General features: G+C 44.6%; 2 protein-coding genes and 1 pseudogene across 3 annotated transcripts; 1 reads left to right on the forward strand and 2 right to left on the reverse strand.

The window, feature by feature from the left end:
- The first annotated feature begins 4 nt into the window (after positions 1–4).
- Positions 5–4,288, forward strand: LOC125514757. Its single transcript, XM_048680111.1, has 7 exons — positions 5–467; positions 567–664; positions 769–910; positions 1,959–2,054; positions 2,283–2,402; positions 2,553–2,815; positions 3,931–4,288. The coding sequence occupies exons 1-7, from the start codon at positions 308–310 to the stop codon at positions 4,039–4,041; spliced, it is 990 nt and encodes a 329-aa protein (XP_048536068.1). The 5' UTR covers positions 5–307; the 3' UTR covers positions 4,042–4,288.
- A 1,015-nt stretch (positions 4,289–5,303) lies between these two features.
- LOC125512587 lies at positions 5,304–7,410 on the reverse strand (annotated as a pseudogene).
- Positions 7,411–9,372: 1,962 nt separating this feature from the next.
- On the reverse strand, positions 9,373–15,374 carry LOC125514758 (RGS domain-containing serine/threonine-protein kinase A-like). 2 transcript variants are annotated; one of them, XM_048680112.1, is made up of 13 exons: positions 14,516–15,372; positions 13,726–14,155; positions 12,988–13,621; positions 12,360–12,400; positions 12,202–12,270; positions 11,776–11,876; positions 11,430–11,508; positions 10,804–10,902; positions 10,675–10,743; positions 10,523–10,572; positions 10,354–10,435; positions 10,025–10,119; positions 9,373–9,934 (listed from the first exon to the last, which is right to left on the reverse strand). In XM_048680112.1, exons 1-13 carry the CDS (start codon positions 14,782–14,784, stop codon positions 9,793–9,795), a joined length of 2,160 nt encoding a protein of 719 aa, XP_048536069.1. In that variant the 5' UTR covers positions 14,785–15,372; the 3' UTR covers positions 9,373–9,792. The 2 variants fall into 2 exon arrangements, 1 of the variants encoding a protein (XP_048536069.1); XR_007286594.1 differs by lacking the exons at positions 9,373–9,934; positions 10,025–10,119 and having other exon boundaries at positions 10,675–10,736; positions 14,516–15,374.
- Between the last annotated feature and the right edge of the window lie 1,778 nt (positions 15,375–17,152).

Consider the following 17,152-nt stretch of genomic DNA (forward strand, 5'->3'; position numbering starts at 1 on the left):
ATGCCATCTCTCCACCCCCAACCCCCCCTCAAGTTGCTCCCCAACTTCCATTTGCGGCAACGTGAAGGCCCAAGCGAACGCGGAGAGAGGCTCCTGCCCGGCCGGGATTCCAGAAGCTTCCAGCGCTGTAGCACCCGAGCGCCGGGGCTCGGGGCTGTAGCGCGGCGTGGCGGCCCGCGCGGCGCGCGCTCCTGCGGCCGCGGGCGAGATCGAGCAGGCGGGGAGCTCGCGAATCGGGGGCGGCGGCGGCGGAGCGCAATGCCGCGCCGTCGGCGGTAGGGATGGCGGCAGCGGAGACGGCGGCGGCATGGCGAGGGGCATAGCGCGGGCGGCGTCGTTCGGCGGCCGCGCGACTGCGGCGGGGTGGTTCTCGTACCGGCGCATCACCGTGGCCGTCTGCCTCGCCAACCTCGTCGCCGCGCTGCTCGTGCTCCGCTCCCTCACCTCCTTCGCCCCCGCGCCCAAACGTGAGGGCGCCCAGTCTCCCGCCCCCTCGTCGTGCCCGCGACGACTCTGGCAGTATCCGCGATCTGACTCTGTGCTATTTTTTCGATTTGTTTTGTTAGGGGTTGAGGTGGTGCAGTACACGGAGGAGCAGATTAGGAGGGTGGAGGAGTCGATCCGGATTCGCCGCGAGGCCGAGCCCGTCGAGCTCGTCCAGGCGGTACCGCTCTTGAATTGCAGAATTCGATGGTTTTGTCTAGTTGATTAGTAAAACTTGTTATTATGGCTTTACGATCTAATCCCCGAGTATTTTGGGTGCCAAAGGTGAAGAAGCTGCGCAAGGTTTTCGCACGGGAGGAGAAGAGGCGGAAGGAGCTGCCTCTCGAGCTGAAGCTGAGGGTATCGTATGAGCTTGTGGGGCGGCTGAACGGCCTAGGGGATAACGGCAGTGCCATCCAGCAACGAGGTATATCTGCATATCTAGTTTCGAATTAGTAATTGTAGTGTACTGCTACTGTTTTGTGTAGAATGAAGTGAGCTCCTGCTTTCCTCCAGTAATTTGAACTGTAATATTCCATATATGTGTGCATAACTTGGACTTGTATGTTTATCTTGTCTTGTTATTGGTCGACAGCCTGACACACACCGGCTATTTTCTGCCAGCATGCCGTTTGACGTGTTCAGTCCAGAGAGGGCTGAATAGCTTGTCTGGAGGATATCTAATAGTACTATTTATTTCGACTAGTTTGTCAGATATTTGTTGCATTGCTAAGTGCTTTCTTGCAAGCGTGAACTTCTGTAGTAGATTTTTTTTCACTGTTATAGTCTTAGATAGGCGTAATGTTGCAGGATTTGAATACTACTCCCTCCGTTCCTAAATATAAGTCTTTGTAGAGATTTCGCTATGGACCACATACGGATGTATATAGATGCATTTTAGAGTGTAGATTCACTCATTTTGCTCTGTATGTAGCCCATAGTGGAATCTCTACAAAGACTTGTATTTAGGAACTGAGGGAGTACAAGTTTGAGACATTCTATCCATGATCAGGAAAAGCAACCCTCGTGACTGAAACAACTGAACATATGACAACCACATGAGACGATTCCCTCTTTTTAGTCGACTTGTCATATATTTTACTTATGTGTGTGTGACTGGCCAATTGGTGTATCAACCTAGCACTGATGCCAGCTGTGATAATTTGATGAGCAAGTGCTGCATATTGGTTGACCTGTTTGGGAGAAAAAAGGGTATATTCTATTTGTGTGTGTCTGTCTCCTTGATGGTATCAGCTATCTGGAGTTGCCATTATTTTGTTCCATTTATGTTCTGTGCAACGTTATAAATTAACACTAAAAGTGAATTCATGTTTTTACTGTTTGTTACTTGCTTTTGCGGCATATAAAATCTGGATTTATTTTACATCGGTTAGAGATACAGTTCATGGATTATTTGTTGTCTTGATTAGTGATAAATTGAAGTGCTTATGTTTCTATTCCCAAACATATGACAGAAGCTCTGGAATCATGGCGTGTTGAGACTCTAAAAGAAGCAAAAAGTGCATCTACTCAGAATTCATCAAATTTGGGCCTCTCCAGTGAGGAAGCACGTATGTGAGCTTTACTGTTAAACAATATATACTCACTTCTATGTGTTCAGATTCCTTCATAATAATTTGGTACATGTGAGTTTTACTGTTAAACAATATATACTCACTTCTATGTGTTCAAATTCCTTCATAATAATTTGGTACATATTGGGCGCTTCTAAAGGTTTTTGTTTTTCTTCTGTTTCACAATTCTCAACTGTAATAGTTTGGTTTCACCCTTATCTACAGGATTGTTAAAGCGAGCCCTGGAGTTCAACTGGCATGCGCTGTTGGAGGATATTGGTCTTTGGATTTCACCAGAAATCCCACACACCGAGCATGATGACAAACCTGAGAATGAACCAGAAGGTTGCTTCTCTACCATTGCCTATGTTTATTATGTTTCATGAAGCTCCATGCATCCGTGGTGCCAAAGTCTGACCCATTGTGCTAGAATTATAGTTACAGAATAGCTTTTGTATTTCTCAAAGAGATTGAGTCTCAAATAAATTGTTGCAGAAGAAGAAATAATAGCTGGTCCACCTTTGCATCCACAATGCAACACTGAGCTACATGCCGATTATGGTGGCGCTGCTGTGAGATGGGGCTTAACGCACCACAAAGAATCTGCTGCTGATTGTTGTCAAGCATGTCTAGACCAGGCTAGGAATGCCAAGCTGGGTGAATTAAAGTGCAATATATGGGTATATTGCCCTTCAGAGTTTGGTTGCTATTCACCAGATAAATATGAGCATAAACATCAGGAGTGCTGGTTGAAACAGGTACGCCTGCCTTTTTGCGAGTCTGTGTCTAACCATTGAATCGATTGCCCTATATGTGCATTTTTAACCATATCTTGTTCGGAGCGGTGTTAGAATTGTCTGATTCTTCCTGCTTCATGGACCTGCATCTGATATTTTAATGAATATTGTATATGTGAAATGGTACAGTTTACTGTTTAGTTAGGAGCACTTTATTATAGAATTAGGGGAGAAAATGGTGTTTATGAATGGTCGTCAGTCATTTTAATAGCGGAAACAAAACATAGGTCATGTGTGTACGTGTGTCCTTACTGTACGGGAATGGGGAGGGAAACCAGTGTTTATGAATGATCGTTAGTGATTTGAATAACAAAAACAAAATATGGATCATGCTTATACACGGGTTACTATTCTACATGTGATGCAACAATCCTGTTCTAATGGTTTAAACAGCAACATTAGTTATCCGCTATAATTCTTGAGATTGTAGTCAACTCTGCTCCTGCAGCTGACTGAAGCCTGTACACTTTCAAGTGCGTTTTATTTTATTTTTAGCCAAGCTCCCTTTGTTGTGTTGAACTTTTTAACTAGTCTCAGTAATGATTTAGGATGATGCATTGGACAAGTTTGTGGTACATTCTTAATGGGCTAAATATAAAGAATATAAATCTATATACAGCAAAACATGTCATGCCATAAATGGTGCTGGTGTATGGTTGCACCTTTCCTCGTTTTACATGTTGCTGATACTGATTGCTTTATGTTTACCAACTGTCAATGCACAAGCTGTTGAAACTTCAGTTCTGGTAACAGCCATTTGTCCTCTCATGTTATACTGGTTGTAATTTCTTGCTGTTGCTTGCACAAGTCTGGTTTGTGACCATCTGATTGTTTGGAGTATGGTTCGCCTTGCTGCTCTTGCTACATGGCCAGGCAAATACTCTTGCGATATGCACTACCGGTGTATTTTTTTTGCCAATGTTGACCTACACACAAGGCTTTGTTCTATAGTCAAATCATTCATTTAGATCTAAAGTGATGTACTCCACATTGTTAACTTTTATTTTCTGTTAAGATGACATGAGTTGTTGATTCTTCTTCTTCACACGGGCTAATTATCTTGCGATGCTTTGCAGGCTGACCAGCCTAAACTGAACTTCAAAGACAAGTATTCCGAGTCTTACAGAGATTCTCATCCGAGAGCCCCCGTTGTTGTGCCCTGGATGTCGGGTGTCACCAGCGCATGAGCAGCTCGTTCAGAGACTGGGAGATTTGCACTGACGAACCCTCATATACCGATTCTTTCATTTGCCACGACACTGTTTTGTTTTCCTTGGTGCATATGATGTAAAACTTAGATTAGACGATTTGATGAAAGCAAAAGGGGCTCCTTTGAGGAAGGCTTGTTGAGGTGCAGGGGCCAAGGGACGTGGTGTAGATGAACTAAATCCAATGATGATTCAGCTCACGGCCACCTCCCACTTTTCCACTCTACCAGTTGGTTTTCTGTGTTATCAGCGAGTTGATCACCAAGCTCCTGTGCTATTTTTTTTCATGTAAAAGTGCATTGTCACTTTGCCAGTCACATATGAACATGGGGTTGCGAGTTCACACACGAAAGCTATAAAATTTCCGTGCATGACATCCTCTCATGACACGCTGTTGATACAGAAATCGAAAAGGGCCTCTGCTTTCGCACCAGAAGCATGGAAGAACTTATCCCCTCAACACACGCTGACAACATAGAAATCGAATGGAGCACTGCTTCGTCTAGTGAGTTTCTCCCTTCATTCTCACAGTTGATCGCCTTCTTTTGGGGAGAACAAAAGGATACTCTTTTCTGGAAATCCAATTTGCCTCATGCGTGAAAAATGAATTTTGTAATGTCAAAAGAAATCTCAACAACATTTTTATGTATTAACATCCAAATGCTACCTTCAAAGTTTTAGGCAAAAAAGGTTAAACATTTTGGCCTATGCAAAAAATAAATTAATTTGAACACCAAATGTTACCCCAAATTTGTTTTTTCATTGACGAAACACCATTGCTCTGTTTCGTATGAAAATTGTCAAGCATGCTTGCGACACTAACAAAAACATCAAAATAAATAATTTCAGAAATGCTTCCGGGAGCCAAAACGTCCTCTTCCACTATTTGCCCATTTTCTCTCTCAGGGGCCTTATCGGGTTCAATGACCTATTCTTGCATAGATAAACACTTTATGCCCTGCTTCCGCGCAAAATTTCCTCAGACATTGGCACCCGTAGGTTTCTTTCTCCGTCGAGACACACTGAAGACCAAGCATCACAAGATCAGAAAAGTGCCCGTAAGACTCACCACGAAATCCCATGCTCATGGCAACGTAAACGGGTGGCATATGATTTATATCTTCAGGATCACTTTGCTTTGCATCATGTGTTGAGCAGTTCCTGCTGACGAGATCTCCTCAAAGACCAAGGTTACCAATGTAGATATGCATTTGGTATCCAGAGCTTGTAGCTGTTGTCCGGATGGTTATTACACCCGACAGATTGTTTTATGACAAGTTCAAGTGGCTCAAATAAGTTAGAGCTGACAAAGTTCATGGCATTGCTCAAATAAGTTCATATGTTGTGCTGCTACATCTTTTTTTTCTCTTTCATATCCATCATCTTTTAACTCAAAAACCCGAACCATCGCATTGCAATTTGCAATGATTTACATTTTCATCTGAGAGCTCTTCTAGGGCATGAACTATGGCGGGCGCACCTGGCTGTGCTGCTACTGCTAGTGGGAAAATAATTTGATTTTGCTGTACACCAATATGGCTCGTTGTTACGTCTTATTGGGATTAATCAGCTGCAGCTGCATCGACAACTCTAGGTTCCATAGCACGTCGCCCATGGCCGGCCGCTCCGTGCCTTGGTGCGCGAGACACTCCACGGCGGTCTCAGCGAACTTCTCAAGGCATTCCGGCGCGACCTGGTCCTTGATCGCCGCGTCGACGGCGTCCGACAGGGTGCCGCTCTGGTGGCATGCCAGCGCGTGCTCGGCGAGGCCGACGGCCTGGTCCCCAGTCAGCATCTCCGGGCGCCGCGCCATGAGCGCCTCGAAGAGCACGACGCCGAAGGAGCAGACGTCGGACTTCATCGTGGCGTCCTTGGAGTTGGAGAGGCCGAAGTCCGAGAGCTTGGCGACTCAGTTCTCGTCGAGGAGGACGGTGGTGGCCTTGACGTCGCCGTGGACGACGCCGCCGGCGTGCAGGCAGTGCAGGCCCCGCGCGGCGCCCATGCACGCGTCGAGGCGGCGCCACCACGGCATCGCCGGCTCGGCGCGCAGGTGCTCCTGCAGCGTGCCCCGCGGCATGTACCGGTACACGAGGATGGTCTCCTCCCTGTCCGAGCAGAAGCCGAGGAGCGGGACGAGGTGCCGGTGCCGCAGGTCGGACAGCGCCTCGATCTCCGCCCGGAGCTCGCGCGCGCTCCGGCCCGGCGACGGGCCGGCCAGTTTGATGGCCACCGCGGTGCCGCCGTCCACGACGCCGCGGAACACCTTCCCCTGCCTGCCCGCGCCGACCACCTGCGCCTCGCTGAAGTTCTGGGTCGCCGCCTTGATCTCGGCCAGCGAGAACGACCTGCCGCCGCCGCGGGGGGCGGGAGAGCGGTACTCCGGCAGCCACTCGGCGTTGTTGAGTTCCCCCTTCCTCTTCTTCTTGTTCCTCTTGTGGACGTACAGGTATGCCGCCATCGCCACGCAACAGATGGCCGCGGCGGCGCCGCCCATGACCGCCGCCAACACATGCATCGGACGTACTCCCTCCGTTCCAAAATAGATGACCCAACTTCGTATTAAAGTTAGTACAAAGTTGAGTCATCTATTTTGAAGATCGGTGATCAGTTAGTGTTAGGCAGGGAGGAGTGATCGAGTTGAAGAGACGAGCGCGGGTGGTGGGGAGCGTTTGGCGGCTGGGTACCTAGTCCTGTGCATCTGCATGGGCGAATCAGTCTGGCATTGGCATGGGGTGCAGGCGTGCAGCCGTGCGTGTAGGTGCGCCATGCGTGCGCGAGGCGAGACCGATGGCGCCATCGCTGGAGACTTCAAGGAAATCTCCGGCACACCTGGGCTGTCCGTGACGGGCAAAAGTTCCTACGCTCAGTCCTCTCTCGTTGCAGCATTTTTGTGTTCTCTGCAAGCCATACGGAGCCTTAGCCTAGCAGAGGAAAGAGATAAGTATATTTTTCGTCCTTCAACTTTTGCCAAAGTTTAAAAATTATTTCTCGGCTTCAAAACTCGGCCACTCAACTAATTAAACTGATGCTAAAAAAAGTAATTAAACGGATTTTTTTTCGTCCCTTGTAACACTTAGGCCATGTACAATGCAAGATGCTTGGGATGGGTGCTTAGAGAAATAAACCAGTTTTTTTCTAAGCACCGATGCTTATTTCTATAGGACAGACGCTTAAAGCACCGATGTTTAAGAAGAACTCGGGTTATTTTACTAAGCATACCCTAAGCACCTTCTACTGTACAAAGCCTTAAGGTGGTTTTACTATGTCATGGACCCTATTTTGACTAAAACGGCCACGTGGCCTGATTTTGACTATCACGTCAATTAAGTGGCTAAGGACACCATGTCGTCTCTCTCTCTCTCTCTCTCTCTCTCTCTCTCTCTCTCTCTCTCTCTCTCTCTCTCTCTCTCTCTCTCTCTCTCTCTCTCATTTCTCGAACCCCTTTCTCACCGACGAATCCGGAATCGGCGACGGTGGCGACATGGCCTGCTGGTGATTGAGGCGCGACAATTGCTACCTGAGCACGACCGCTGCGGCGGTGGCTGACAGGGCATGAGGGTTGCGACATTGATCAAGGTCAATCCTGGGCGGCGGCGGCTGGGCACCGAGGTGTGCTACAGCCGTGGTGGCGACCTAGGCGGGGCGATGGCTGGCTAGGCTACACCCTTGACCCATGAACAAGTGACGGTGATGGTAAATTTTGGAGCAAGTTCAAGCCGGTGGCAACCTCGGCCAGTTCAAGCCATTCCTGTGGGTCTTCTTCTTCAACATCAATCCCATGTATGCTTTCAAGCCGATGGTAACCCCGGCCAGTTCAAGCCATGAACTACTGCTAGAGAAGACCGTCGATTTACAAGTGCAGAAGAAGAGAAATGTAATGCAATTTGTTGTACTGATGTGTTTCATCACATCAGTTGTGTATGCTTTCATATCACATATGTAGCTAAGTAACTGAGTGCTGATTGTAGACAAGTGAGAACTTGAATTGCTATGTAATCTAACAAGTCAACCGTTCCTCATGAGTCAGACTCAAGGCCGCTTTGAGCTTTGTGCCATGCAAGCCCATCCAAATGCGTGGGTAACCAAGCAACTGATTTTATTTTTAGGGTACATAGGGAGCGTGCAGGCATTCAAACACGCCCTTACTGACCCATCCTATAGGTTCCTCCCTCCACTAACTCCTCAATAATCCTCTGAGTATTAAGGTTGGCCTCCTTCCGCTCCAACATGATCTTGTCATCTTATAATTATGTTACGTACGTTTCTTCTATAAATTTAGTCCATAATTTAGCCGTTTTTATAGGTGTAGTCCATAGTTTAGCCACATATGCTATATCCCGCCCATGCACCAAACAGGGTCGTAGCCCAGTAAGAAGGTTTGGTGGTTTACGCGCGATTTGTGTTTGGGTGGCTCCTGCAGTTTTCATTGGGTCTCGCAAGCCTTGGTTTGTTTTGGCTTTTTCCTAACATTTTATATTTCCTTTTCCATTTCTTTTTATGGGTTTCTTTTCCTTTTTTCTTTCTAATTTTATTTTCTGTATTCCATTTTTTTCATTTCTTTTTTTCCAATATTTATATAGTTTTTAAATGAATACACGATCATTTCCTGTAAAACGTGTGAAAACTTTCTTAAAATACATTAATATTTATAGAAAAGACGAACATTTTAAAGAAAAATTCATCATGCATTAAAAAACCATCACGTACTAATAAAATGTACAAAGTACTTAAAAAAGGTTCATCCTATATTGAGAAGTTTTTCGTGTACTATGAAAAGGTCCATTGTAAATTAAAACCATGTTCATCACATATTAAAAAAGTGTATTGCCTATTAAAACTATTCCTTGTATTTTCCCAAAGGTTCATGTGAATAAAAAATGTTCATCACGTATTGGAAAATGTTTGTTACGTATTAAAAAAGGTTGACATGCTTTCCAAATTATTTCATTGTGTATTAATAAAATGTTCTTCATTTGTTTAAAAAATGTATGATGTGTATTAAAAATCAATTGATTTTTCCAAAATACTTCATTATGCATTAAGAAGATATATCCATCACGCATTAAATAATCATTCATCGTGTATTTAGAAAATGTTCATCTCGTGCTTAAAACCAATTCATAAAGTAATTAAAAATACTTATCATGTATTAAAATTGGTTATCATGTATTTCAGAACCGTTTATGTAATAAAAAAGTGTGCATTTTTTAAATGTTCATGTGAACCTAAATAATATTCATAATTTTGTAGAAAGGGTATGTGTATTTTTCAAATGAAAAAAATAAAAATAAACCACAAGTAACAAGAAAATGAAAACATTAAAATAAAATTAAAAATACTATAAATCACGAAAATAAAAAGTAACGTAAAATGGAAAATTAAAATTAAAAGTAATTGAAAAGCCATGTCCGATGTGGAAAGTGTTGTTTATGCTATGACACATTTCGGCGGTACAGGCACAACTAGCTGTTAGACCAATCGTATCTAAACACGTATCATGGTCAGATGTGCCCAGGTTGTGAAAATCCGGACTAACCTTGAAACGACTGGCAGTCTCATGTCATGCCACCAGTGTCCTCTAGAGGCAAACAGCACTCCAAAGCATCAAGGTTGCAACTTGAGAAGCCATGTACCACCTCTCTGGTACTGGTAGTCCTCTTTAGAAGTATCATGGAAAACTGTTCCCCAAGATGGCAGCTCCATAATCCTCCATCAGAACATTAAGCTACCTCAGCCATCATCTTTGACGCTTGTCTTTCGAGCACCTTTCCCAGCCGCTTTCCGCTCCGTCTGCGCCTGAACCGTGTACTGCTTCTGCAGCCCCTGGAGCCTCTCGAGAAGTTCTTGGAACGAAGGGCGGCGTTGCGGTTCACTGCACAGAGGGGATAGTTGATTTAGTGGGATCGGAAATCGGCTATTTGGTACTCCTTCACTAGCCTGCAAAATGGTGATGTATATATACCTTTCCCAACAGCTCTCAATCATCGATGCCCACTGAGGATCCACGTCGCTTGGTATTTCCAGTCTGTGATCCATGAAACCCACGGCTCCGATGACCTGCAACACAGGGGGCCACCGTTAGGGATTTGGCATTAATGGCAATGCTTGTGCTGTTACGTCAAAAAGAAGAAGCAAAAAAGAAACTAGGCTTTCTTAAACTGCAATGACGGTGATTACACTTGGAAAAGATTCACCATTCACCAGTAAGCTACTAGTATTTTCCAAGAATCTTTTTTTGGCTCTAAGAAACCACAAAAATGGAGTGTATGTAGAAAAGTCATCCCCATGTACCTGCATTGTATTGAGAGTATCCCAGGGGATCATCTGAGTAGCAAGCTCCCACAGGACCACTCCATAGCTGAATACATCAGACCTATACTTAATAAAAAAGGAAGAAATCAGTAAACATCCGTAGGTAACAAGAACATCTGTTGTTCAAGAATCTCCAGATTGAGCTTACTTTTCATTTGAAGGTTCACTCCGTAGCACCTCCGGAGCCATCCACTGCGGCTGGATGTGGAAACCAAGTTATCAGGTACTTAGATTAAAGTTTATGACAATCCTGTCAGTCTGGAGAGTCCATGTCAAAAGGTTAAGTTTGCTTGTACTTACTGTTCCCTTTCCAGTTTTTGTTGACAGAAATGTTTCGTGTTTCAGACGTGAAAGACCAAAGTCTGCAACCTAATAGAACCAAATGAGAAGAGGCAACATAAAGCATGGAGAATAAAGTTTCATAATTACCTTTACAGTCCAATTCTTATCAACCAACAGGTTTGGTGATTTCAAATCACGGTGCACAACAGTTGGGATGGAACTGTGAAGATAATTCATGCCCCTTGCCTGCAACAATATTAAATTATTCTTCTAAGAATTCACATGGAAAAATAAGTACTTGGCAAAGAAAATATCAAGTAACTTCTATCTCCACAAGTTAAGAGCCCAAACATGAACACGCATGTTGGAGGGTTTAGGTAACAATGTCGGCATGTTGCACATCATAATCACATGAATCAACATTGAATTTTGGCGATATAATCTTCAGTTATGATCGTAGAAACATAATATGTTATATAGCACAAGATACCATGTTAGATGGCAAGTACATGATATCACCTATTTTCTTGTTTCATTCTTCCATACACTGCAGCTACAGATATGGCTTAGCTGACATGCAGTTCAACTTCGCTTTTGGGCAGTTTGCAAAGGTAAATTCTGTATCTATTCAAAACAATACTTGACATCTTCAATTGAAGAATATTTATCAGGTCTTCTGCTACAACATGCTCATTTCTCAAAAGTTCCATGTAGTTTATTTGGCTTGAAATTTCCTGAATCCTTAACCAGCTGTTAAGAGAAAATGCACTCACAATGTCAATAGCCATGTTAACTCTCCGTCTTGGATCCAGCTTGCCAATGTTACTCTGAAGCAACCGAAACAAACTCCCGCTGCATTATGGGACTCAGTCAAGTGTTATACAGAACAAGTAAAACAACTCTACCTAGTACAAAATCAATGCATGGTATGTCAGAGGTGTTTTTACTTTTTAGTATCAAACGAAAAGAACCAGGGTATTAGCACTCCCAACTTCTTCAACAAGAGGCAAGTATAAAACATGGTTGGTTGCTTACAGAACCAGTTGAGCCACCCATCAATCCTTTGAAGTGTTTTTACTAGTACCGATAAAAAAACATGTAGGAAGATATACAGCATACCGTGGCAGAAATTCAGTAACAATACAAAGTCGTTCCTGCGAAGCAACTGCACCCATGAAAAGTATTATATTGGGATGTCGTAGCTTCTTCATCAATGATACCTACACATTTGAAGGATACAAATATGGTCATGGCCACAAACTATGGAAAAGGAATCACAGAACATGATTTAGAAAGTTATCAATGTAGTGCTCATTGACCCACAAAATCAACAAAAGTGAAGATTAATTTGTCAATGCCATATCATTTTTTCATATTTATCCACATAGTTAAATTAACATAGAATAGTGAAAATGGGTAATTATTTCAATAATGGAGTATCTGTCTCAATAATACAGTAGATATCGCGTGCTTTCATTGCCATTATAGCCAAATTCATGAGCAATTGAAGGTCAACAGAAATTGTATGTAGATATAGATGTCCACCTCTTGTCTGAAGGTATTGATCATTTCTTCTGAATATTCCTGCTTGGAGAATACTTTAGCTGCCACGTCCTACAGGAACATTGATAGATACTGAGGGTTTAAGATTTATTGTTAAGATGTAAAGCTCCATTCATAATCATGTGACAGAAATGACATACCGAGCCATACCACAAAGCATGATACACTGTTCCACAACAACCTGTATGCACCAAATATGAAAATAACAAAAATGAGTACGTTTGTTAAAAAGGAGGACAATACCAGATTGCATACAGCAGTCTAAGAATCGGGATATTAGTGACAATTCTGTGCGATTATCTACATGGACTTTCAGCAGTAAACAAGTACAGTACATGCATAACCTTACGAACAAACATTGCCATCACTGTTGTGGAAATGTAACACTTGCAACTTAGAATCTCAGAATAGACATCCACGCCACCAGGACTATAGTAAAATCATGAAATTGACTGAACTGTTATGACTCCTGAAGATTAGAAGAAACAGAACCGATTTGGACTATGCCAAAGATAAGAGGATAATACACAAGATTTTATTAAGAAGCATGGAGAGCGAGGAATTTTACTGAAAAGAACTGATTTTTACTACGCTTGTGAGCTATTAAGATGCATGCATAGTGAGGAATTACTGACAAAGAACAAACAGCCTAAGTAGTTCTTACAATTACAAGCTATGGCTATGGCTACTCCTAAATCTTTTGGAGTGCATGTTAACAAGAGATCTGAGTTCCTACAAATGGAGTAATTGCAAAGGGAGAAGTAATACCTTGACCTACTTGTTCTCCAATTACTAGGTCTTCCCAGAGAATCTCATAATCTAGGCAGTCTGCTGCATAGTCTACTCTCTCGATACCGCTGCTATCAGTACTCCCACTGCTGCTCATGCTACTCGTGTAATTCTTGTTGAAATCCCACCAGGAACCTGAGACCTCATATTTCGTAGCCCAAGTGTCTTCGCTGTTTTGGCAGTCTGGAATTATGATAGGCTCTAGAACTGGAACTCTCTGCTGACTCTGGTCATTCTCCTGCTTATCCTGCAACTGTGTTGAGTTCACGTTATTCTTTCCAGAACCCCCATCATTTGCATGCCCTTTCCAAGGCCATGATATGCCCTTCTTTGCCAATAATGCCTCAGCCTTCGAACGGAAAATCTTGTAGGACCCTACTTTTCCTTCTCCTGGATCATCACTACTTGTTTTGCTCGACTTGCCACGGGATTTCTCTTGGGCCACAAAGGCACCATGCATTACATCCCCACTTGGGGTGTTCTCTTCACTTGATGCCACCTCGGCCTGGAGATCAAGTTGAGAATACTGGTCCTCACAGTCACCACCATACTGTTTGTTGCTATTCTGACCTGTCCTTATCCGAGAATGGACTCTACTTGTAACGCTGGTAGCCTGCATTGTTATTCCAACAAGAAAATAATACACTAAGAAATAAATGAAGAATAAGTACCAGAAGAGTAAGTCCCCATTTGAAATTAAACAGCGATGCAACTTACCAAAGTTACTATCTTGGAGGTGACACCAGATTGAGGAGGTTGCTGGGAGTGAACAGAACCTTTGTTTACTGAACCACTTGTAGGCCGGTTGTTAGCATGAAACCGGTGCTTTGCTGTACTTGGATAGGATTCCGCTGAGTCCGAGGGACTAAATATCTCCTCTAATGCCCGTACATCAAGCGAGAGACAGATAAGGCCCACCAAACTACCATCGTCATCGTACAAAGGGGTGTTGTGGACAGAAATGAAAAACCTCTCTCCTGCTTTGTTCTTAACAGGAAACTTCCCTCTCCAACACTTGCCCATAAATATATTCTGGATGACGATTTTTGCTGAATCGAAGTCAGTCGGATGAACAATTAATTCAACGGCATTCCGACCAACTGCCTCTGCTGCAGTATAGCCATACATATGCTCAGCATACCGGTTCCTAGATCACAGAACAAAAACAACATAGAGTTTGGTAAGACATGTGTTCAGAGAACCAAGCAGAGTCAATTGTGTGTAGAAATGCCTATGGCAAAAAGAATCTGATATGCCTCTTTAGCCAACTTGACCGGTCGAGAGAATGGGATCTACACTAACTACATGCATCAAGAACACTATGTATTTCCATAAAAAATAAAGAGCTAAATGCACTTTGCACTAGGCAAATTGCCAGGTTCTGTCACCTTGCAGCAGTTTTTGCAAAAAGTTTTCACTTTGCGAAAAAAAGGGGGAAAAGACTATGAATAGCCCTGGTCAGCATTTCATCAAACACTTGGTGAACAATATAACCGAGGAGCCTCACCAGTACAGGAGCTTCCCGTCGGGGGCGATGATGTGCACGGCCTGCCCCAGCGACTGCAGTATCCAGTGGCAGTGCCTGTCGGGCAGCCTGCCGCGGGCCGCGACGCGCCGCGACGACGAGGAGGGCCGCGGCGGCGGCGGCAGCGCGCGGAGGGCACGGCGCCGGGCCGCGGCGCGGCGGTCCGGCATGAGCCTGCCCACCTCCCGCTTGAGCTCCGCCTGCCCCTCCTCCAGCGCCCGTATCTTCTTCAGGAGCTCGTCCGCCTCCATCGCCGCTGCTTTCTTGACCCGCTGCGGCGCGGCTCCTGGTCGGTGGCTATGTAGTGGTAGCAGCACCGCTCGGAGCCGGGGCACGAGGGGGATGGGGCATCGGAATGTAGTGGCGCCACCATCGCAGTCGCGCTTGCCTTTCGCTTCCGCCGCGGCATCGCCGGAGCATGCGGCTGGAATTTAGTGGTAGTATTCTTTTGCGATGAGGATGGGCTTTTCCGGAGAGCGATTAAACAAGTCGTCGATCAGTACGGAGGATCATGGCTGACATAATCGGTGAGCGAGGCCGGTGAGGTGTGGCCCTGCCGTGCGTGCTCCGCCTCCCCGCTGTTCCGCTCGGGAAGCTCGAATTGGAATTCTCCTCTCCTCCGCCATGCTATCTCTACGTCTCCTTCGGCTTCAAATCAGCTTCTGGCGCCAGCAGCTCATCCCAGCTGCCGGCCACATTTCTTTGCTCTCACTCAAGCTCAACCGACTGGTGAATGGGAAGAATGGGGACGCGGCCGGACGTGTCCACGGAGTCTGCTGAGTAGCCTTAACCGGCGAGAGAACTTGCTTCTCCGGCTATGGTGTGAACAATGCAGTCCGTTTCTCTTTCTTGATTGAGTTTTCATGGATCTCGTGGACGGGAGAATATCTGCTCCTGCCAAGCCTTAGATGCTACCGTGATACGGACTTCTGAGCCGTCGGATTCTCAGATGGACGGCATCTAGGAGTGGTTGGATCTGCTGGATCTATACATAATTTCTAAATTTTTAGGAGGCTTTTTTGCAAATGTTGCAGAATCTCTATGAGCCGTCCGATCCGAGAATCCAACGGTCTAGAAGCTTGTATCATGGTAGTACCTCAAGTTTGATAGCACTAGATATTTTCCCTCTCGTGGATGAAGTAGCCGAAGCATGAAATGCTATGTACGGATCAACAATAAAACCACAAAAATTCAGTTTTTTTGAAAAAGTTTTGTGCTGTTGAATTTACTGCTCATCAGCCGAATCGGGTCACCGTGGTTAAACCCGGTCAATGTGCTTAAAATCTGGTTTTGAACCTAATTTATCTGGTTTTGAGACTTGAAGGACCAAATATATACCAAAAAAGAAAATCTTTAGACCAAGCCTATACTTTTGTGGGACTTGAGGGACCAAAACATACTTTTCTCTAGAAAATATGGCTCCTCTAAAAAAATAGAAATTATGGTTCCCCGCAAAAAAATATAGAAATTGTGGCTACACAAACAGATTGAAGATACTCCCTCTGTAAACAAACTGATGGTTGGACAACGCATTGAAGATACTCCCTCCGCCAAATAGAAATTATGGTTCCCCGTTTGTTGCGTCTTATATTTGTTTACAGAGGGACTAGTTCTTAACCTATGCCAAAACAAACTGATGTATTGCCTCATATCTTACTATGCAAATTGAATGTTTGGATAACGCAGTGTATAATTTTCTCTTTGATCAGTGCTTTTCAAGAGAGCACATTGAGTACATCTCAAAGCATTTGCTGGCCAACGAAGATTTTTATGGCAACACCAAATAACTTCCCTCGTCCTACTTATATATTCTACATCAAGAAAGCGAAGGATGGGTCATCACTGATCTATAAGAACTGGACTAAAGTTGTTCGTGAAATGCATATGAAGTAAGGAGAGTGGTCTTCCTGCACGCAGCGGCAGCTGATCGTAGCTATCCAACCGGTGGTCTAGACGAGGTGATCCGTGCACTAAAATTCGTTGAAATGGGGAAAGTGAACATACATCGGCCGATACATGCGAATACCCTTGGCCACGTTGGTCTCGTGGGGTGCACTTCTGACGCAAAATAAGCCTGTCCGCAGAGTGTGCAGTGAGGTACCTCTATTTTTTACTCCGCAGGGCAGGGGACTGTTTTCTGTAAAGTTGCCTGGGAGACGTGGTCTTGCATATGGGATGTGTTGTTCCTCTCCTCCATCTTCTCTCGTGCTAATCAGTTCGTCCGCCGTCTTGCCCAGTGCACACATATCAGTGTGGTAATGATCGGAAAAAAGGGATCGACAGAAAGAATGAATGTTGAAAATTACTTACTGACAGGTTCGCGTACAAAATATGATAGATTTGTTAGTGGCAATAGTGTGTCGTGGCAATTTGTGGTAATAAATCTTTGTTTCTGGTACCCTGTTTTCATCTGATAGATTTGTTCGTGGCAATTTGAAAAGCTGGCAAAGATTGCTAGCTCGCTGTGTAGTCTCCTCGATTTATCTGGTGGGGAAGCTTTTGTCAGGGAGAAATTATGATATATGTGGACTTGGGCAACCTCTGGCCGTTGCCGCGCTTTGCTGGTACTATGGTCTTACTACGTGATAAAATGAATTGGGGGCATGTGCTGCACAGACC

This window comes from Triticum urartu, chromosome 6 (assembly GCF_003073215.2).
Source record: "Triticum urartu cultivar G1812 chromosome 6, Tu2.1, whole genome shotgun sequence".
NCBI classification, from domain to species: Eukaryota; Viridiplantae; Streptophyta; class Magnoliopsida; order Poales; family Poaceae; genus Triticum; species Triticum urartu.

Coding starts and splice junctions, on each gene's coding strand:
- LOC125514758 (XM_048680112.1), bottom strand. CDS start 14,784: ATGGAGGCGGACGAGCTCCTGAAGAAGATACGGGCGCTGGAGGAGGGG. Junction 10,744..10,803: donor ATAAGAATTGGACTGTAAAG/GTAATTATGAAA, acceptor TGGTTCTATTAG/GTTGCAGACTTTGGTCTTTC. Junction 10,120..10,353: donor ATACTCTCAATACAATGCAG/GTACATGGGGAT, acceptor CCTGTGTTGCAG/GTCATCGGAGCCGTGGGTTT.
- LOC125514757 (XM_048680111.1), top strand. CDS start 308: ATGGCGAGGGGCATAGCGCGGGCGGCGTCGTTCGGCGGCCGCGCGACT. Junction 911..1,958: donor CAGTGCCATCCAGCAACGAG/GTATATCTGCAT, acceptor AACATATGACAG/AAGCTCTGGAATCATGGCGT. Junction 2,055..2,282: donor CCTCTCCAGTGAGGAAGCAC/GTATGTGAGCTT, acceptor CCTTATCTACAG/GATTGTTAAAGCGAGCCCTG.